This window comes from Octopus sinensis, linkage group LG2 (genome assembly GCF_006345805.1).
Source record: "Octopus sinensis linkage group LG2, ASM634580v1, whole genome shotgun sequence".
NCBI lineage: Eukaryota > Metazoa > Mollusca > Cephalopoda > Octopoda > Octopodidae > Octopus > Octopus sinensis.
In genome coordinates this window covers 85,318,350-85,332,542 of record NC_042998.1, presented here as the reverse complement: position 1 = coordinate 85,332,542, position 14,193 = coordinate 85,318,350, and the positions used below count along the sequence as shown (strand labels likewise).

The following is a 14,193-nucleotide window of genomic DNA, read 5'->3' as shown; positions in this document are numbered from 1 at the left end:
CATTTAGAATGTAAATATAGAAGCATTGAGAAATATGTAAATAAGTCTTTTATAAGTGATATTATCTTGAATGCCAATTCAGCCATAAATAATAACTCATATTTCTGAGGGTTAAACTCCCTTAGATAGAAAAAGAAAATGCATTCTAAATGTAAACAAAGTTCCTTTATTTATTTATTTAATTATTGATTTATTCATTCATCTTCTAGCAGTTTCCAGTTTAATAATTTATTTGACATTGATCAGTCGGTATATTAGAACTGAAATAAAATAAATACACTTCAAAAGTTTGGTTTGAAGTGAATTAACAATTACTTTGATACAATATTTTTTATTGATGTTGGTGGTTGTGCTGTTTCTTAGTTAACTCAGCGCAAGGAGACCTTATCATATGGAAATATCTAACTAACAATAATACTCCATTTTTCCCATTCAACTAGCAAAATTCAGACAAAGAATGTGAAGACTTTAAAAGTTTTGAACTTAAAAACGTGCTTAGTTGTGCTGGCTTGGTTTTTATTTGTGATCTAACCCTTTAGCATTTAAGCTGGCCATATACAGCCCAAGTATTCTACCTGTTTTATGTTCAAACCAGCCAGGTCTAGCCTCTTACTCCAACCCTAGAATGTCATTCTGAAAATAGTCGCATCATCAATGTCTCAAAGCTACAAGATAATGCATGATTAGTTACAAACAATGTGGATAAATAAGTATTATATTGAACAGAGTAATGTGAATGTTAATAGGTTAAGTAATGATCTTTTTATAATATTTATAGCTTTTAGTTCTGTTTGAATTTGGAATTTAAAATTGGTTTTTCCAGAAAGTCCTACACTGCATCACATTTCAGAAGATAAAGACCCAAAAGAAGAACATAAAACTTATGGTAAGTAATATCTTTTATAAGAATGGTTTTAAGGTAGTAAAAAAAGACTAAATAGAAAAATAATCAAAAATAGGAAAGCAATTCATGATTATTACTCCATCAATGTTTTTCATTTGTGTTTTGTCTTAGATATCCACTTACTTATAAATTTATATATCATAATTTGTGTGTCTATAGGTTCAAAATATACAACAAAGAGAGATTAAAAACAAAGCATATACAGTGTAGTTATTGAGGTTGATGTTCGAGAAATAGAAATGCCTTTGATGTTTTGAGCTTAAGCTCTTCTTCAGAAAGATAGAGAGAAAAGGATAGAAAAACGAGAAAATGAGAACAGGATAAAATACATATATCCACTCACGCACACATACATCATACACATGTAAACATACATACATAGAAACCTTCATACTGGCCAGTTCCACATAGCTATAAATAAATGCCATAGGTTTGGAACAAATCTCATATCAGACTGCAGCAGTATTGTAAATTGATGAGTTTTCTATTAGCTGACAATACAGAGTTCAACTCTGGCGGAGTAGTATTTAGAAAACAATGGTGCCGTGATGGTCCTTGCTAAGCTGACACATCCTATATATACAGTATGAAGATTAAGTATTCAACAGTGCAATGGCTTTTTGGTTACTCATCATTAATTATTACTGGTCTGGATTTTTGGCTTTCATTGTGGTATTTAGATATATTGTAAATTAAAAATTGGTTGTACAAGTTGTAATTTTGTCATTGTTGTTTGCTTGACTTAAGGAAATAGCTGATTAGAGCGATATAAGAAATGCTTTTGTGAAGCTACATTATCTTAAATATCTAAAAACGCCTGAGATGAGCTCTTTGCTAATAGGATTGTAATTTTGATTGGTTATTAACTTCATCTTTACTAACAACATTTAAAAAATTTTATATCTACACTGTCTGTCTTCTTTTGTTATGACCTCTACAGTCTCTTTACTGTTTCTCTCATCACATTCATGTTCATATCCTCCCTTCTTTTTGCACTCTTAGTAACCCCTCCCCCCACTAGTCTTAGTTATGTTTGACTTGAAAAGAATGGTGGCTATGTAGAGAGGACTACGTAGTCTTTCCAGAGACAAGGCAATCTCTCTGGTGTTGGTGTCCTAATCAAATGTACCCAGTTCACTCTGTAAAATGGGTGGTGTTTGAACAGAAACAATGTTTCTGGCTTACGGCCATATCACGTTGAAAGCACCGGTTCTCATCCGATCACTGAAATTAAGCAACATCGAGCCTAGTTAGTACTTAGATAGGTGACCGCTTGGGAAACCTAGGTGCTGTAAGCACTCTTTTAAATGGCGGTGCCCCAGCATGGCTGCAGCTCGTGAGCTGTGACTAGATAAAGATAAATGTATGGTTGAACTCTTGAGTTGCATTGAGGACATGACAGCGTCTCCATTGCTGGTGCCATGATAAAATACACCTACTACACTCTCTAAATGTATTTGGTGTTAGAAAGAGCATCAAGCCATAGAAACTATGTCAAAAATGAAATCTACAAACTATTTATCTTCTGATTCAACTAAGAGGGCAGTAATTCTGAATAAGAACTTAATATGACTTTGATAACCTATCCGATCCATATCAGCATAGTAAGTAGATCTAAAGTGGTGATGCTGTTAACAACTACATTATTATTCATGTGACCCTCAATTGTCTTCAAGACTATTGTGTGCATACTACTCACAAAGCCATCAATGTATTCGTAGTTTTGTGGACAAGAATATACTACTCAGTTTGGAAATAAAGGTTCTTAGAATTCAAGCTAGTACTTTGAATACAACATGATATTAAATAAGACTCTGATCTAGAATAGGGGTAAATATATAATTAATTTTTGTAGTTTTTGTTTTTGCATTTTAATTAGCTTGAAACATTTTCAAGTATCTTTTCAAAGTTGTCAAAAAATTAATAAACAAAAATCAGCATGTGTATTGAAGAAGTTTGTATTGTGGAGGATTGAACTCTTCAGATTCTTGGTAGAATGGTATTGACAAAAACATGGGCTGCTAACTAGTATTATAAAAATTTATGAAGAAACTTGTAGGACCTTAAAAAAAATAATGAAGAAAAAAAATCAAAAGGTTATACACTCTTCTCTCAAAATTATCAGAAATTCAAATAATTTAATCTTCGATAAATGAAGATGCTGACTTGACGAAGACTGCAGCAACAATTTGAGGAGAATTTAACATTATTATAAGTGACAACATTAGTTGATGCAATTAATGGAGAATTTTCAAGATAGCTTGATTAATTTTCATAAATATTATGAAAATTCTTTAATTCTAATTTTAAGAATATAGAATGTATAATGAAATGCAATTTTTTTTTTTTTGTTGTAATTCTAAAAAAAAAAAGTGCAAAAAAAATGATTCAAGCAACACCAGCATTTAGAAATAGATTATTTTTAGATTTTCATCATTTTTCTTTTTTTATTTGTTAAATTATCATAATCTTTATTAGAAGAAAAAATAGATGATTATTAATTTTCTAAAAAAAATGTTATATAATCCATGATTTTTAAAATGATGTTCTTTGGGTATTCAAATTTAGAATTAAAAAGAAAAATTTTATTGTACAAAATTAAGTGACCAAAATAAAAATTTAAATGAATGTAACATGTAAAAACAAGAAATAAGATGAGTGCAGAATGTTAGCCATAAAGTCTATGAAAACTTCTTGAATGGCTGGATGTATAAAGGAATAGTTACGAGTTACATCTGGCCAATTTAATAGTGTGGAGCCAGTTTGTCAATTTAAGGAGTAATGTTTCATGTCTCGTCTTTAAGTACTGCACTCTGTCTCTGGTTATGCTTAATGACTTGAATAGTAACAATGTACAGTTCAATAAATACCAAGTAGTAAGAAGAGCTCTGTATAAATTCTCAGAATTTATAGTGTTAAATTCTTTCATGGGTTTAGAGAAAGTACAAGGGAAGCCACTATGACCTCTATGTGGTTGTTTGATCTGCTAGAAATAACAGTTAAAGCTCCCTCATCACACTTTGCTGCCATGAGAAAGGAAAGGATACATTGGATAATGTAATCCAAGACATACCCCCAAAACGATAGGATGGTCATGGCTGGAATGATTCTCATCACAGGTCACTTGGAGTTGATTTGGGTCTAAATCAGAGTTTTGCAAAGTGGGTTCTGTAAAATATTTTGAGGTTCGGAAAAATAAGTTATCTTCTAATAAACTTTGATAAAAAATATATTTTATAAAAACAGCATGGTACTTATATTCCAAATAAGGTATTGTATGTAACTCTCAGATAACTTTTGATTCATTTAAAGTCTTTTTTAGAATTAGGATTGCAAAGTTTGTTCGTAAAATATAGGCATGTTTTCTACAATTTTTAGTAAATCATATAAGGGTTCTATATCAAAATACTTTTGAGGGCCACAGATCTAAACAATAAAAACAATTGTTCTTGAATCAATCATGAAGATAAAAGTTCCAGTGGTTTCCCAACAATACATAGTGTAATAGTATGTTATTATAGGTAATCTTTTATGTACTGTCTCTGAGAGGAAAAACAGTTTAGGGGGACCTTATTTGGAAAAGTGAACTCATGAAATGGTTATTGTAAATGCATTATTTAGCAGGCATGGCTTGTGATTAAGAAATTTGCTTCACAGATATGTGGTTTTGAGGTAGTCATGCTTTATAGCACCTTGGGCCAACAAAAATCTTGTAAGTGGATTTGATAGATGGAAACTAAAAAAAAAACCATTGGATGTTTGTGTGTGTTCTTGACATTGCACACTAATTCTAAATGATTGTCACATCATACAAGCAGTGTCATTCATCTGCAATCATTCATGAATTCACATTCAGGCATTGTACTGTTCATTTTTGAAGGACCAGAGAAAATATTACTTTGCTTGGAAACAGGTTAGTGTTGGCAACAGGAAGAACATTTGGACATAGAAAATCTGCCTCATTGAATTTTTATCTATCTCATACAAGCATGGGATAATGCTTGTGTAAAAAATAATATTTTTATTCATGAAATTTATTAATGCCAACCTGTTTGCTAACCTATTAGAATGAAGAACTGTCTGAATGAGCAGAGCATTGAGTTCAAATCCACTGTGGAATGTTTCTCTCTGTTTTGGGCAAGACACTCAACTCTATAATGCCTCAGTTCACTTAACCACACAGAATAGATTGCATCTATGCAAGATAATCTTTGACTTGTTTTACACCACAGAAACCATAGGTGAGTACCAGATTTCTGGGTATCTGTGATTAATTAATCTAGCTTCCTGATAACCTTTTGACTCCTCATACACCTAAACAGGTTTCCACAAATAGAAGATTGTTCTTTTTTCTTATAGAACTCACAAAACACAAATTAAAATGTCTATGATTAGCCTTCGTTTGCTCAACATCTTAGCTATCTAGTGTGCACGCTCTCTCTCTAATTAAATTGATGTGGAAGCTACTTGAGAAATGGCCAGTGTTTCCAACTAGAGTAGTTGTTACTTTCATCATTCTTTGGACAAATTTTTTAGTCCCTTTTCACAATTTTTTTTTTAAATGTCTTTTTGATGATGATGTGTTTGTGTTTATCTTCTTTTGTGGGTTTTTTATGTGGTTGTTTTGTGTGAGTTTGTGTTTGATAATTTACAGTTAATTGTGTTTTTAATAGATGGTAGTTCACACTTGATTTCAATAATAACCTCGTGATTTATTTAGAATTAGACAATATTGTTGTTGTTGTTGTTTTATACTTTGTCTGGCTCCATGATCAATATCACCTTTAATCTCTTTAAAGATTTAGTCTCATTGGTTTGTTTGTATTTTTCCTTCCCTCACCCCTCTCCAACCATTCTTTATCAAATGATGTATATATAATGACTATAAATATTACAAGATGAAAGGCAAAGTCAACCATCGCAGGGTTTGAACTCAGTACTTAAAGAATCATGACTAAATATTATTGGTTCAGCTGTCTACTGTTTCTGCCACTCCACCACATTAATTATGTATGTCAGAAGGTGTGTGTGTGTGTGTGTGACAGTGGTGTTCTGTTCAGCCAGAATGTTGACCCACCCTCCTAGCCAGCAGGGTAGCATCATTCAAAAGCTACAACAATGCGCGTCTTCACATTGTAGCATTGTGACCATCAGTATATAACAACATCTGATAATCTAATTGATACTGTAATATGTGTGTAAATTCCTCCCTGTAACAATTTTGAGGGGAGAGAGTTAGATATAAACTTAGAATGTAAGGAGCTGGAACAAATACTGTAAGGTATATTATGTAGTTCTCTAAAATGATTCTGCCAACCTACTGCCCACACACATACACTTGATACAGATGTAGCAGCTGTGTGGTTTTGAAATTTGATTCATACTCACATTATTTTAGGTTTGATCCCACTGCATGGTGCCTTAGCCATGTAGCTTCTTCTATAGCCTTGAGTTGCTTGTACATGTCTGCTAACTTAATGCTTCTATGTTTGAAGATTTGTGGAATAAAGTACCTCACTTATAAAGAAGGGTTGTCATCAAGAAGCCCTTCCGGCTGTATAATACAACATAAAGAATTCTTGTCCAGCTTGTGCCAGCATTAAAAAAAATATGGGAAAATGAGGTTGATGTGAGTAGTAGTAGTAGTAAGAATAGTAGCAGTGCTTTCTATTATAGACACAAGGCCTGAAATTTTGGCATGAGGGAGTTTGTCAATTACATTGAGGCCAGTGCTCATTTGGAACTTATTTTATTGACCCCAAAAGGACGAAAGACAATATCAGCCTTAGCAGAATGTGAACTCAGAATGTAAAGAGTTGGAAGAAATGCTGCTGATCATCATCATTTCATGTCCATTCACCATGCTGGTATAGGTTGGATAGTTTGACAAGAGGTGGCAAGCTGGAAAGCTACTCCAGATTCCATTTGTCTGTTTTGGCATGGTTTCTATGGTAGGATGCTCTTCCTTCTGCCAACCACTTTAGAAAGTGTACTGGGTGCTTTTTACATGGCACCAGCCCTAATGATTAATAATAATAATAACTTCTAACTTGTCAAGGCTATTTTTAAAGGTGAGATATAATCAGGGAATTCTACTTTAGTGCAAAGCTCGGACTTTTATTTTATCAATATGAAAATAAAAGTTAAATTAGGCAGGATTTGAACTTGTAGGGGTTATGGTTCTGAATCAGTGGCATTTTCAGAATGAATCTAAGGTCTGCAATGTATACCTAAAGATAAATGAATGGATGGAAATAACAAATTAGATTTTAATATAAATCTTTTGTTTTATTGATCCTGAAAGGATGAAAGACAAAGTTGACTTTAGCAGAATTTGAACCTAGAACATTAAGACTCAGAAGAAATACTGCAAGGCATTTTATTTGATACTCTAATGTTATGAGACTTACATTTTATTGATTCTAAAAAGGTAAAAAAACAAACATGACCTTGAGATTTGAACCCGGAATGTAAATATTCAGAAAAAATACTGGAAGGCATTTTGTCTGGTACTCTAATGATATGAGACACAGCCAGAAAGAGTATATGACATGCAAGCTGTATGTACATTACTCCAATTAGAAAATTTGTTTATTTATAATTACATGCTCAAGCTTAGTACCAGGAGTTGCCCTCGCTATGAGTACAACAAAATGTATTCTAATGACACTGCTTTTTTTTTTATATTTTATGAATTAAACGACATACAATTAATCATACACGTGACATGGCACTTTAAGAAATATAAAAGTGTATTGATTCCTAAATTTTAGAGATAACAATGTGATTGTATGTTGTGCTTTTCGACCAGATACTTCCTACATTTTTTTCTTCAAGTCACAAATTATATTTATAACTGTGTAGAAAATATATTTAAACTGTGTATATACAATTCTGGTTGTGTAACCAACACCAATATTCAGACCCTCCCTCCTCTTTCATTCTTTTTTGGTCTCCCCACCACCACCACTATCAATGAAAGGGTCATGCAGATTTTCATTTTTGTATTGAGAAATGTTTCGCTATATGATACAATAATACAACATCAAAATCAGAATTCTAATATAAAAGTTCTTTCCTCAACCATTTTCCTTCTTTCTTTCTTCCTTTTTCTTTTTTTGTTTAACAATTCTTCCTTTCTCCTTTGTATCTATCCATTTTTTTTTTTTTTGCTATTTAGCTCTTGTTTGATATTATTTTGTTCCTCTTTACTCTGCTATGTTATCTCATTGTTTGGAATCTGTACATTCTCAGCAGCATGTGAAGAACCATTGTAGACACAAGTATATATATTTTTTATGATAATAATGATGGTAATGATGATGATGATAATGTAAATCAGTTCATAATCATCATCATCATCATGCTAATCTTACACTAGTGACTTCTGACTTATTGACGTCAGTAAATTTCATGTAACTTCATGCATTATCAGACAGTATTCACCCAATTAGCAGACTTTTCTCAAAGTTGGCAGCGAAATATTTTCCTGTACTGATCCTCAGGGCAGAACGGTGTGTAAAGGTTAAGGTGCTAGATTACTAACTACATGGTCACCAGTTCAAACCTTACAATTATGCCTAGCTCTTCTCTTGAGATTCACTCCCCTATACTATCCCCAAGCAGAGCACATAACTTTATAACTCTGCTTTCTTCAACTTTGCCTTGCTCACATGTTGCCTGTCTTACTACATAATTTAGCAGTGGTAAAATGGTATCTAGCTTTAAAAAAAAAAAAAAAATTTCACTAATGTTTAAATTTCCAAATTCATGTTTGAAAAGGAAAAACTTCCAGCTAAATGCTAATGTGGTAAAAAAAAAAGTAAAAGAATTTCTTCATCAGTTCTTAATAATCTTTTATTAGTTTCATACTGCACCTTCACTAAAAAATTTCATATCTAATAACTATAGCAGTTTATTTATTTGATGAAGAAATAAGTATGGGATTGTATCATAAATGTTAGAAGAGAAATAACTAACTCATTCTCCCAAATCATAGTAAAATTGAAGAACTGGGAAGATAATTGCAGTTTAGTGCCAACTATTCAATCCTAAATTGTTGTTTGGATGGAAAGTTATACATTAGTCAGAAAAGGAGAGGCAGAACTTGTTTTCAGGCCCTCCTAGATAATTGTGTTTGATATAGCTGATGTCCAACCTGAACATGTACAGGACAACACTATGAAAAATATGCCACAGAAGCACAACACCTCAATGAGTAGTAGTGATGGTGGTGGTGGCAGCGGCAGTAGCAGCAGCAGGAGGAGGAGGTCTAAAGTCCCATTAGATTATAAAGGCACGAAGAAAACTAATAGATTATAAAGGAATGGAGAAAACTAAAGATCTGATGTGAATGTTTTGTAACAAAGTAAAGTAGGCTAAAAGCTACCATGGAAGGGCCAGGAGGTGGTTTTAAAGCAAGTAGCATGTTAGGTTGAGTTTCTATATATTTATAATTCCTAAAGAAACAAAGGGATCAGTTGACAAGGTATTGGGTAAGAAGCTCAGTGGTCAGAAGTTTAGGCCCTGTTACCTTTTCGTTGTGTCTGTAGCCAAAGCAGTACTTAATTCTTAAGTGTTTGGTCTAGTCCACCTTGTCGTAATAGATATTGCAAAGTCAGTATAGCATTGTAAATCAGGTAAGTGCTCAGTTAACCCTCAGCATTATATTTATTTTCTCTTGTAGATATAATAGTAAAGAAGAGGGCTTACTGGTTCCTTTCTAATCTAATGTGCTTTGGGACTTACTACTGAAAGTAATCATAGGGGTGATGTTTTTTTTTTTGTTTGGCAAATTTTTCATAAAAGGCACAGGTGTGGCTGAATGATTAAAAAGCTTGCTTTCCAACCACATAGTTTCAGGTTCAGACACACAGTGCAGCATCTTGGGTAGGTGTCTTCTGCTATATCCTTGGGCCAACCTATGCCTTTTGAGTGGATTTGGTTGCTAGAAACTGTGTAGAAGCTTGTCATGCATGCATGTATGTATGTATGTATGTATGTATGTATGTATGTATGTATGTATGTGTGTGTGTGTGTGTGTGTGTGTGTGTGTGTGTGTGTGTTTGTTCTCCACCATCATTACCACCTGACAATTGGTGTTGGTTTGTTTACAGTGCCTGTATCTTAGCAGTCCAGCAAAAGAGGTCTTTAGAATAAGTGCCAGATTTAAAAACAATAAAACTAAGTACTGGGGTCGATTTGTTTGACTAAACCCTTCGAATCTACCATCCAATGACTGAAACAAGTAAAAGTTAAAGCCACTGTTGGTACTCCTGTTTTTCTTTAGTTACCCATGGAATGATTTGTTTCCAGCAACAACTAAACCATACTACCTCATGTTACTTATTTACAGATAAGCATCTGAGAGTGAAATTTGCCCCAAGACAATGTTATAGCATTACTAAAAGACAAACCTTCAACCTAGACAGATAAACCATCCACAGCTTATTTAATCATTCATTCTCCTTATATTACATAAACAGGCTACTGACTGTTGTCTTATATCTAACTCTTTATGATACTACACACACACACACACACACATATATATATATATATATATATATATATATATATATATATATACATACATACACACACACATTCATGCATATACTTTTTTGTTTTTTATATTTTATTTCTTTAGAATTATATAAGGCATGTTTTTTTTTATGTTTTAACTGCATGATCGAACAAATTTTCTTTTCATTTTCTCTTTTTCTTGTTCTTTTCATTTTCTCATCTCCAGTTTTCTCTGAAGAACTCCAAGCTAAATACATTTTCTTTTTGTCATGATCATGCTTCAAGTTAGACTTTTTATCAAATATTTTTATATTCCAATCTGATGAAATAACAACCGCATCACTTACAACAACATCAACATCAACAGCCACAGTTAAAATAACATAATCATTCAAATTCCAGGAGACTTTTGTGTATGTCTACATTTGACAAGAATTAATTCAGTAGAGAATGAAAAAAAAAATGCTCATAAAATTGTGTGTGTCAGTATGCCCTAAGGGAGAAGAAAAAAAAAGTAACATTTCAAATAATGTTCTGTCTAAAACATTAATTTCCTTCTCCTCTTGGCTCACCAATAGAACATACTGTATAATTTATTTTATTTAATTAATTTCTCTGTTTTTACTTTTTATTTTGCAAGTATAATTCTTTTTATATTTAAAAATAATAAATATTATTGTTTTGTGTTGCAAATAAAGAATACTGAGATTAGCACAAGTGCAGTGTAAAAGGTTGGGTTGAGAAACTATGTGGAGATGAGAGGCAATATCAACCATGGCAGGTTATTGAACTCGGACATTAAGAAGAATAAAAGAGAATACTGCAAGGCACACTTACACTGGTTCTCCTACATTAGAGACACTCCACTGCCCAAATAATAATAATAATAATGATAATAATAGCTCTCAGAGAGTGCAAAGCTCTGCCAAGGCAACACCAACTTCCTTTCAACTATTAGCCAGAAATGATTTTTAAAATGAGAATATCTGAAATAAACTTGACTCCTCTCACAAATGAGAATACTAAAAATGAACCCAACCACTCTCAAAAGTGAAGTAAAATAACAGAAAAATAATCCAGAATCCTTGTCTGGTACCGAATTGATCCCAAAGTCTATCAGTTCATGCGGGTCATGAGGCCAAACATCCCTGAAAGTTTCATCTGAATCCATCCAGCGGTTCTTGAGATATCTTCTCCACAGACAAACAAGAAAACACGATTGAAAAACATTATTATTACCTTTGCCTTAGCAAAGGCAGAGGTAATAATAATGATAACAATAATAATAAACCAGGCAGTGGCTCTCATGGCTTCTGATCTTAACTGATTGGAAGTGTTATCATGTACGTTGTTTTATCTTGGTATAAAAGATGCGCTACAGCAAATATTCTGCCCACTACTATGTATTTGCTTGTCAGTTGCTTGATCCTTAGTGGCTGACGATATGTGCATCTTTGATCATGGGCAGAAATAATTGGGGAGCATCATGCCATGTCTTGAGCGAGATTCTTTGGGATTTGGATAATTCATCTCTGGAAACATTGGTGTGTTGTTCATCATCCATAAACAACCCTTATTCAGGGACCTATTGAGCGGGGTGGACTATTCAACCTGATGAAAATTCTAACTGGGTCCCACCTGCAAGGTCATGCACTGTTTATTTTCATATAAGATCACCATGTCACACACAGGTAGTTATGATGAGTATACTGGGCTTCATATATTTGTACACCAGTGTTACTTTGATGGCATGCACTGCTCCCTCACTCAATGATGATGATGGTGGTGGTTTCTATTACAGGCACAAGGCCTGAAATTATTTAGTGGGGTGGGGACTTGTCCATTGCATTGACTTCCCCCTCCCCTTCAGCTCAACAGGTACTTATTTCATCAACCCTCAAAAGGATGAAAGGCAAAGTTAAATCAGCAGAATTTGAACTCAGAATGTAGAGACGGATGAAATGCCACAAAGCAGTTTGTCTGGCATGGTAACAATTCTGCCAGCTTTCCTTGATAATAAAGATGATGATGATAATTGTTACAAATTTTAGTGTAAGGCAAGTAATTTTAAGGGGAAGAGGTTTAGTCAATTACATTGACCCCTGTACTTGACTGATACTTCATTTTATTGACCCTGAATTGATGAAAGACAAAGTTGACCTAAGAATTTAAATAGCTGGAAGAGATGCTGCTGAACATTTTGTTCAATAATAGTTATTTCTAGTATAAGCAAAAGGTCTGAAATTTAGGGACTGAAGTTAGTCAATTACATCGACCCCAGTACTTGACTGGTACTTCATTCTATTGACCCTGAAAAAACGAAAGACAAAGTTGACCTCAGTGGAATTTGAACTCAGAATGTAAAGCCAAAATAAATGTTGCTCAGCATGACTTCTAATTTTAGTACAAGTCAATTACATTAATCTCAAGTGATCAACCGGTATTTATTTTATCAACATTGAAAGGATAAAAGGCAAAGTTGACCTCAGAGGAATTTGAACGTAGATGGACGAAATGCCACTAAGCATTTTGCCCAACATGCATTCTGGTATTAATGGCATAATGCCCAGCAAATAAGTTTTGAATTACAAAAATTTTATTGAAACCTTCAATTTAAATTAATCATTTCCAGTTAGAAGATAGCAATGAAATATTTTACTCAGAAGATAGCAACAAAATATTTTACAATAATGGAAATTGAATTTTATTAAAAATAATAATAATCCTTTCTACTATAGCCACAATTTGGTGGAGGGGGGATTCAGTTGATTAGATTAACCCCAGTATGCAACTGGTACTTATTTTATCAACTCCAAAAGGGTGAAAGGCAAATTTGAACCCAGAACGTAAAGACAGGTGAAATACCACTAAGAATTTCACCTGGCATGCTAATGGTTCTGCCAGCTCACCGCCTTAAAATAATAATAATAATAATAATAATAATAATAATGATTTTTTTTTAGGCTATAAGTGCATGTTTCTGATCTGGGCACAAGGGAAGCAATTTTGAACTGAGGGAAAGAAGATGAAGCCATTGACCTCTCACTCCCAGTACTTGACTAGTGTTTCATTTTGTTGACCCAAAAGGACAAACAGTGAAGTTGACTTCAATGAGATTTGAATTTAAAACATAAAGAGCTTGAATAAATACTGCAAGACATTTCGTCTGACACTGATGATTCTACCACCAATCTACACCCTGACTAATTAGTTCTAGCATAGATACAAAGTCAAAAATTTAGTAGAGAAGGGTTGTTAAATCAATCCTGGTACTTGATTAATTTTTTATTTTATCAAGCCTGGAGAGATGAAAGATTTCAGTTAACTTGGGTGGGTTTGAATTCAGAACATATAAAGTCAGACAAATACCTTCAGGCTGACACTAACAATTCTGCCAAATCCAATTAAACATTTCTTAGAAGTGCAAGGTCACAAAGTTGTCAGGGAGGGTTCAGTGTGCAGACTGAGCTGAGTAGCTAAGAAGATAGCTTTTCACTTCTGTGGTTTCAGGATCGATCTTATCAAGTGACAACTTTGGTAATCAGTCTTGTGAGTGAAAGTTGGAAGGCAAAAACTGGAAACCTGTCAGATGGCTATACCTATTCTTGAGTGAAAGACCTAATCTCTCACCTGGTTTAACTGCCACCACCTGGTCCTTAGTTACTTTTAGCAGCGTTCACTCTGATGCATGCATTCAGGTCAGGTCACCAGGTTAAAGGTAACTTCTCTTCCTCTCACCAGTCTCAGAAGCCTTAAATAAGGAT

At 33.5% G+C, this 14,193-nt stretch overlaps 1 protein-coding gene and 1 non-coding gene across 6 annotated transcripts in view; both read left to right on the top strand.

The window, feature by feature from the left end:
- The window catches only part of LOC115232352 (ecdysone-induced protein 75B, isoforms C/D-like), a 229,909-nt gene that overhangs the window by 128,413 nt on the left and 87,303 nt on the right, over positions 1–14,193 (top strand). For all 5 annotated transcript variants that reach the window (XM_036514926.1, XM_036514917.1, XM_036514920.1 and 2 more), the window contains one exon: positions 824–886. In XM_036514926.1, the coding sequence (XP_036370819.1) occupies positions 824–886 (63 nt within the window). The remainder of the gene's footprint in view (positions 1–823; positions 887–14,193) is intronic.
- On the top strand, positions 2,084–2,202 carry LOC115208836. Its single transcript, XR_003881281.1, has one exon. It is a non-coding gene; the product is annotated as a 5S ribosomal RNA (ribosomal RNA).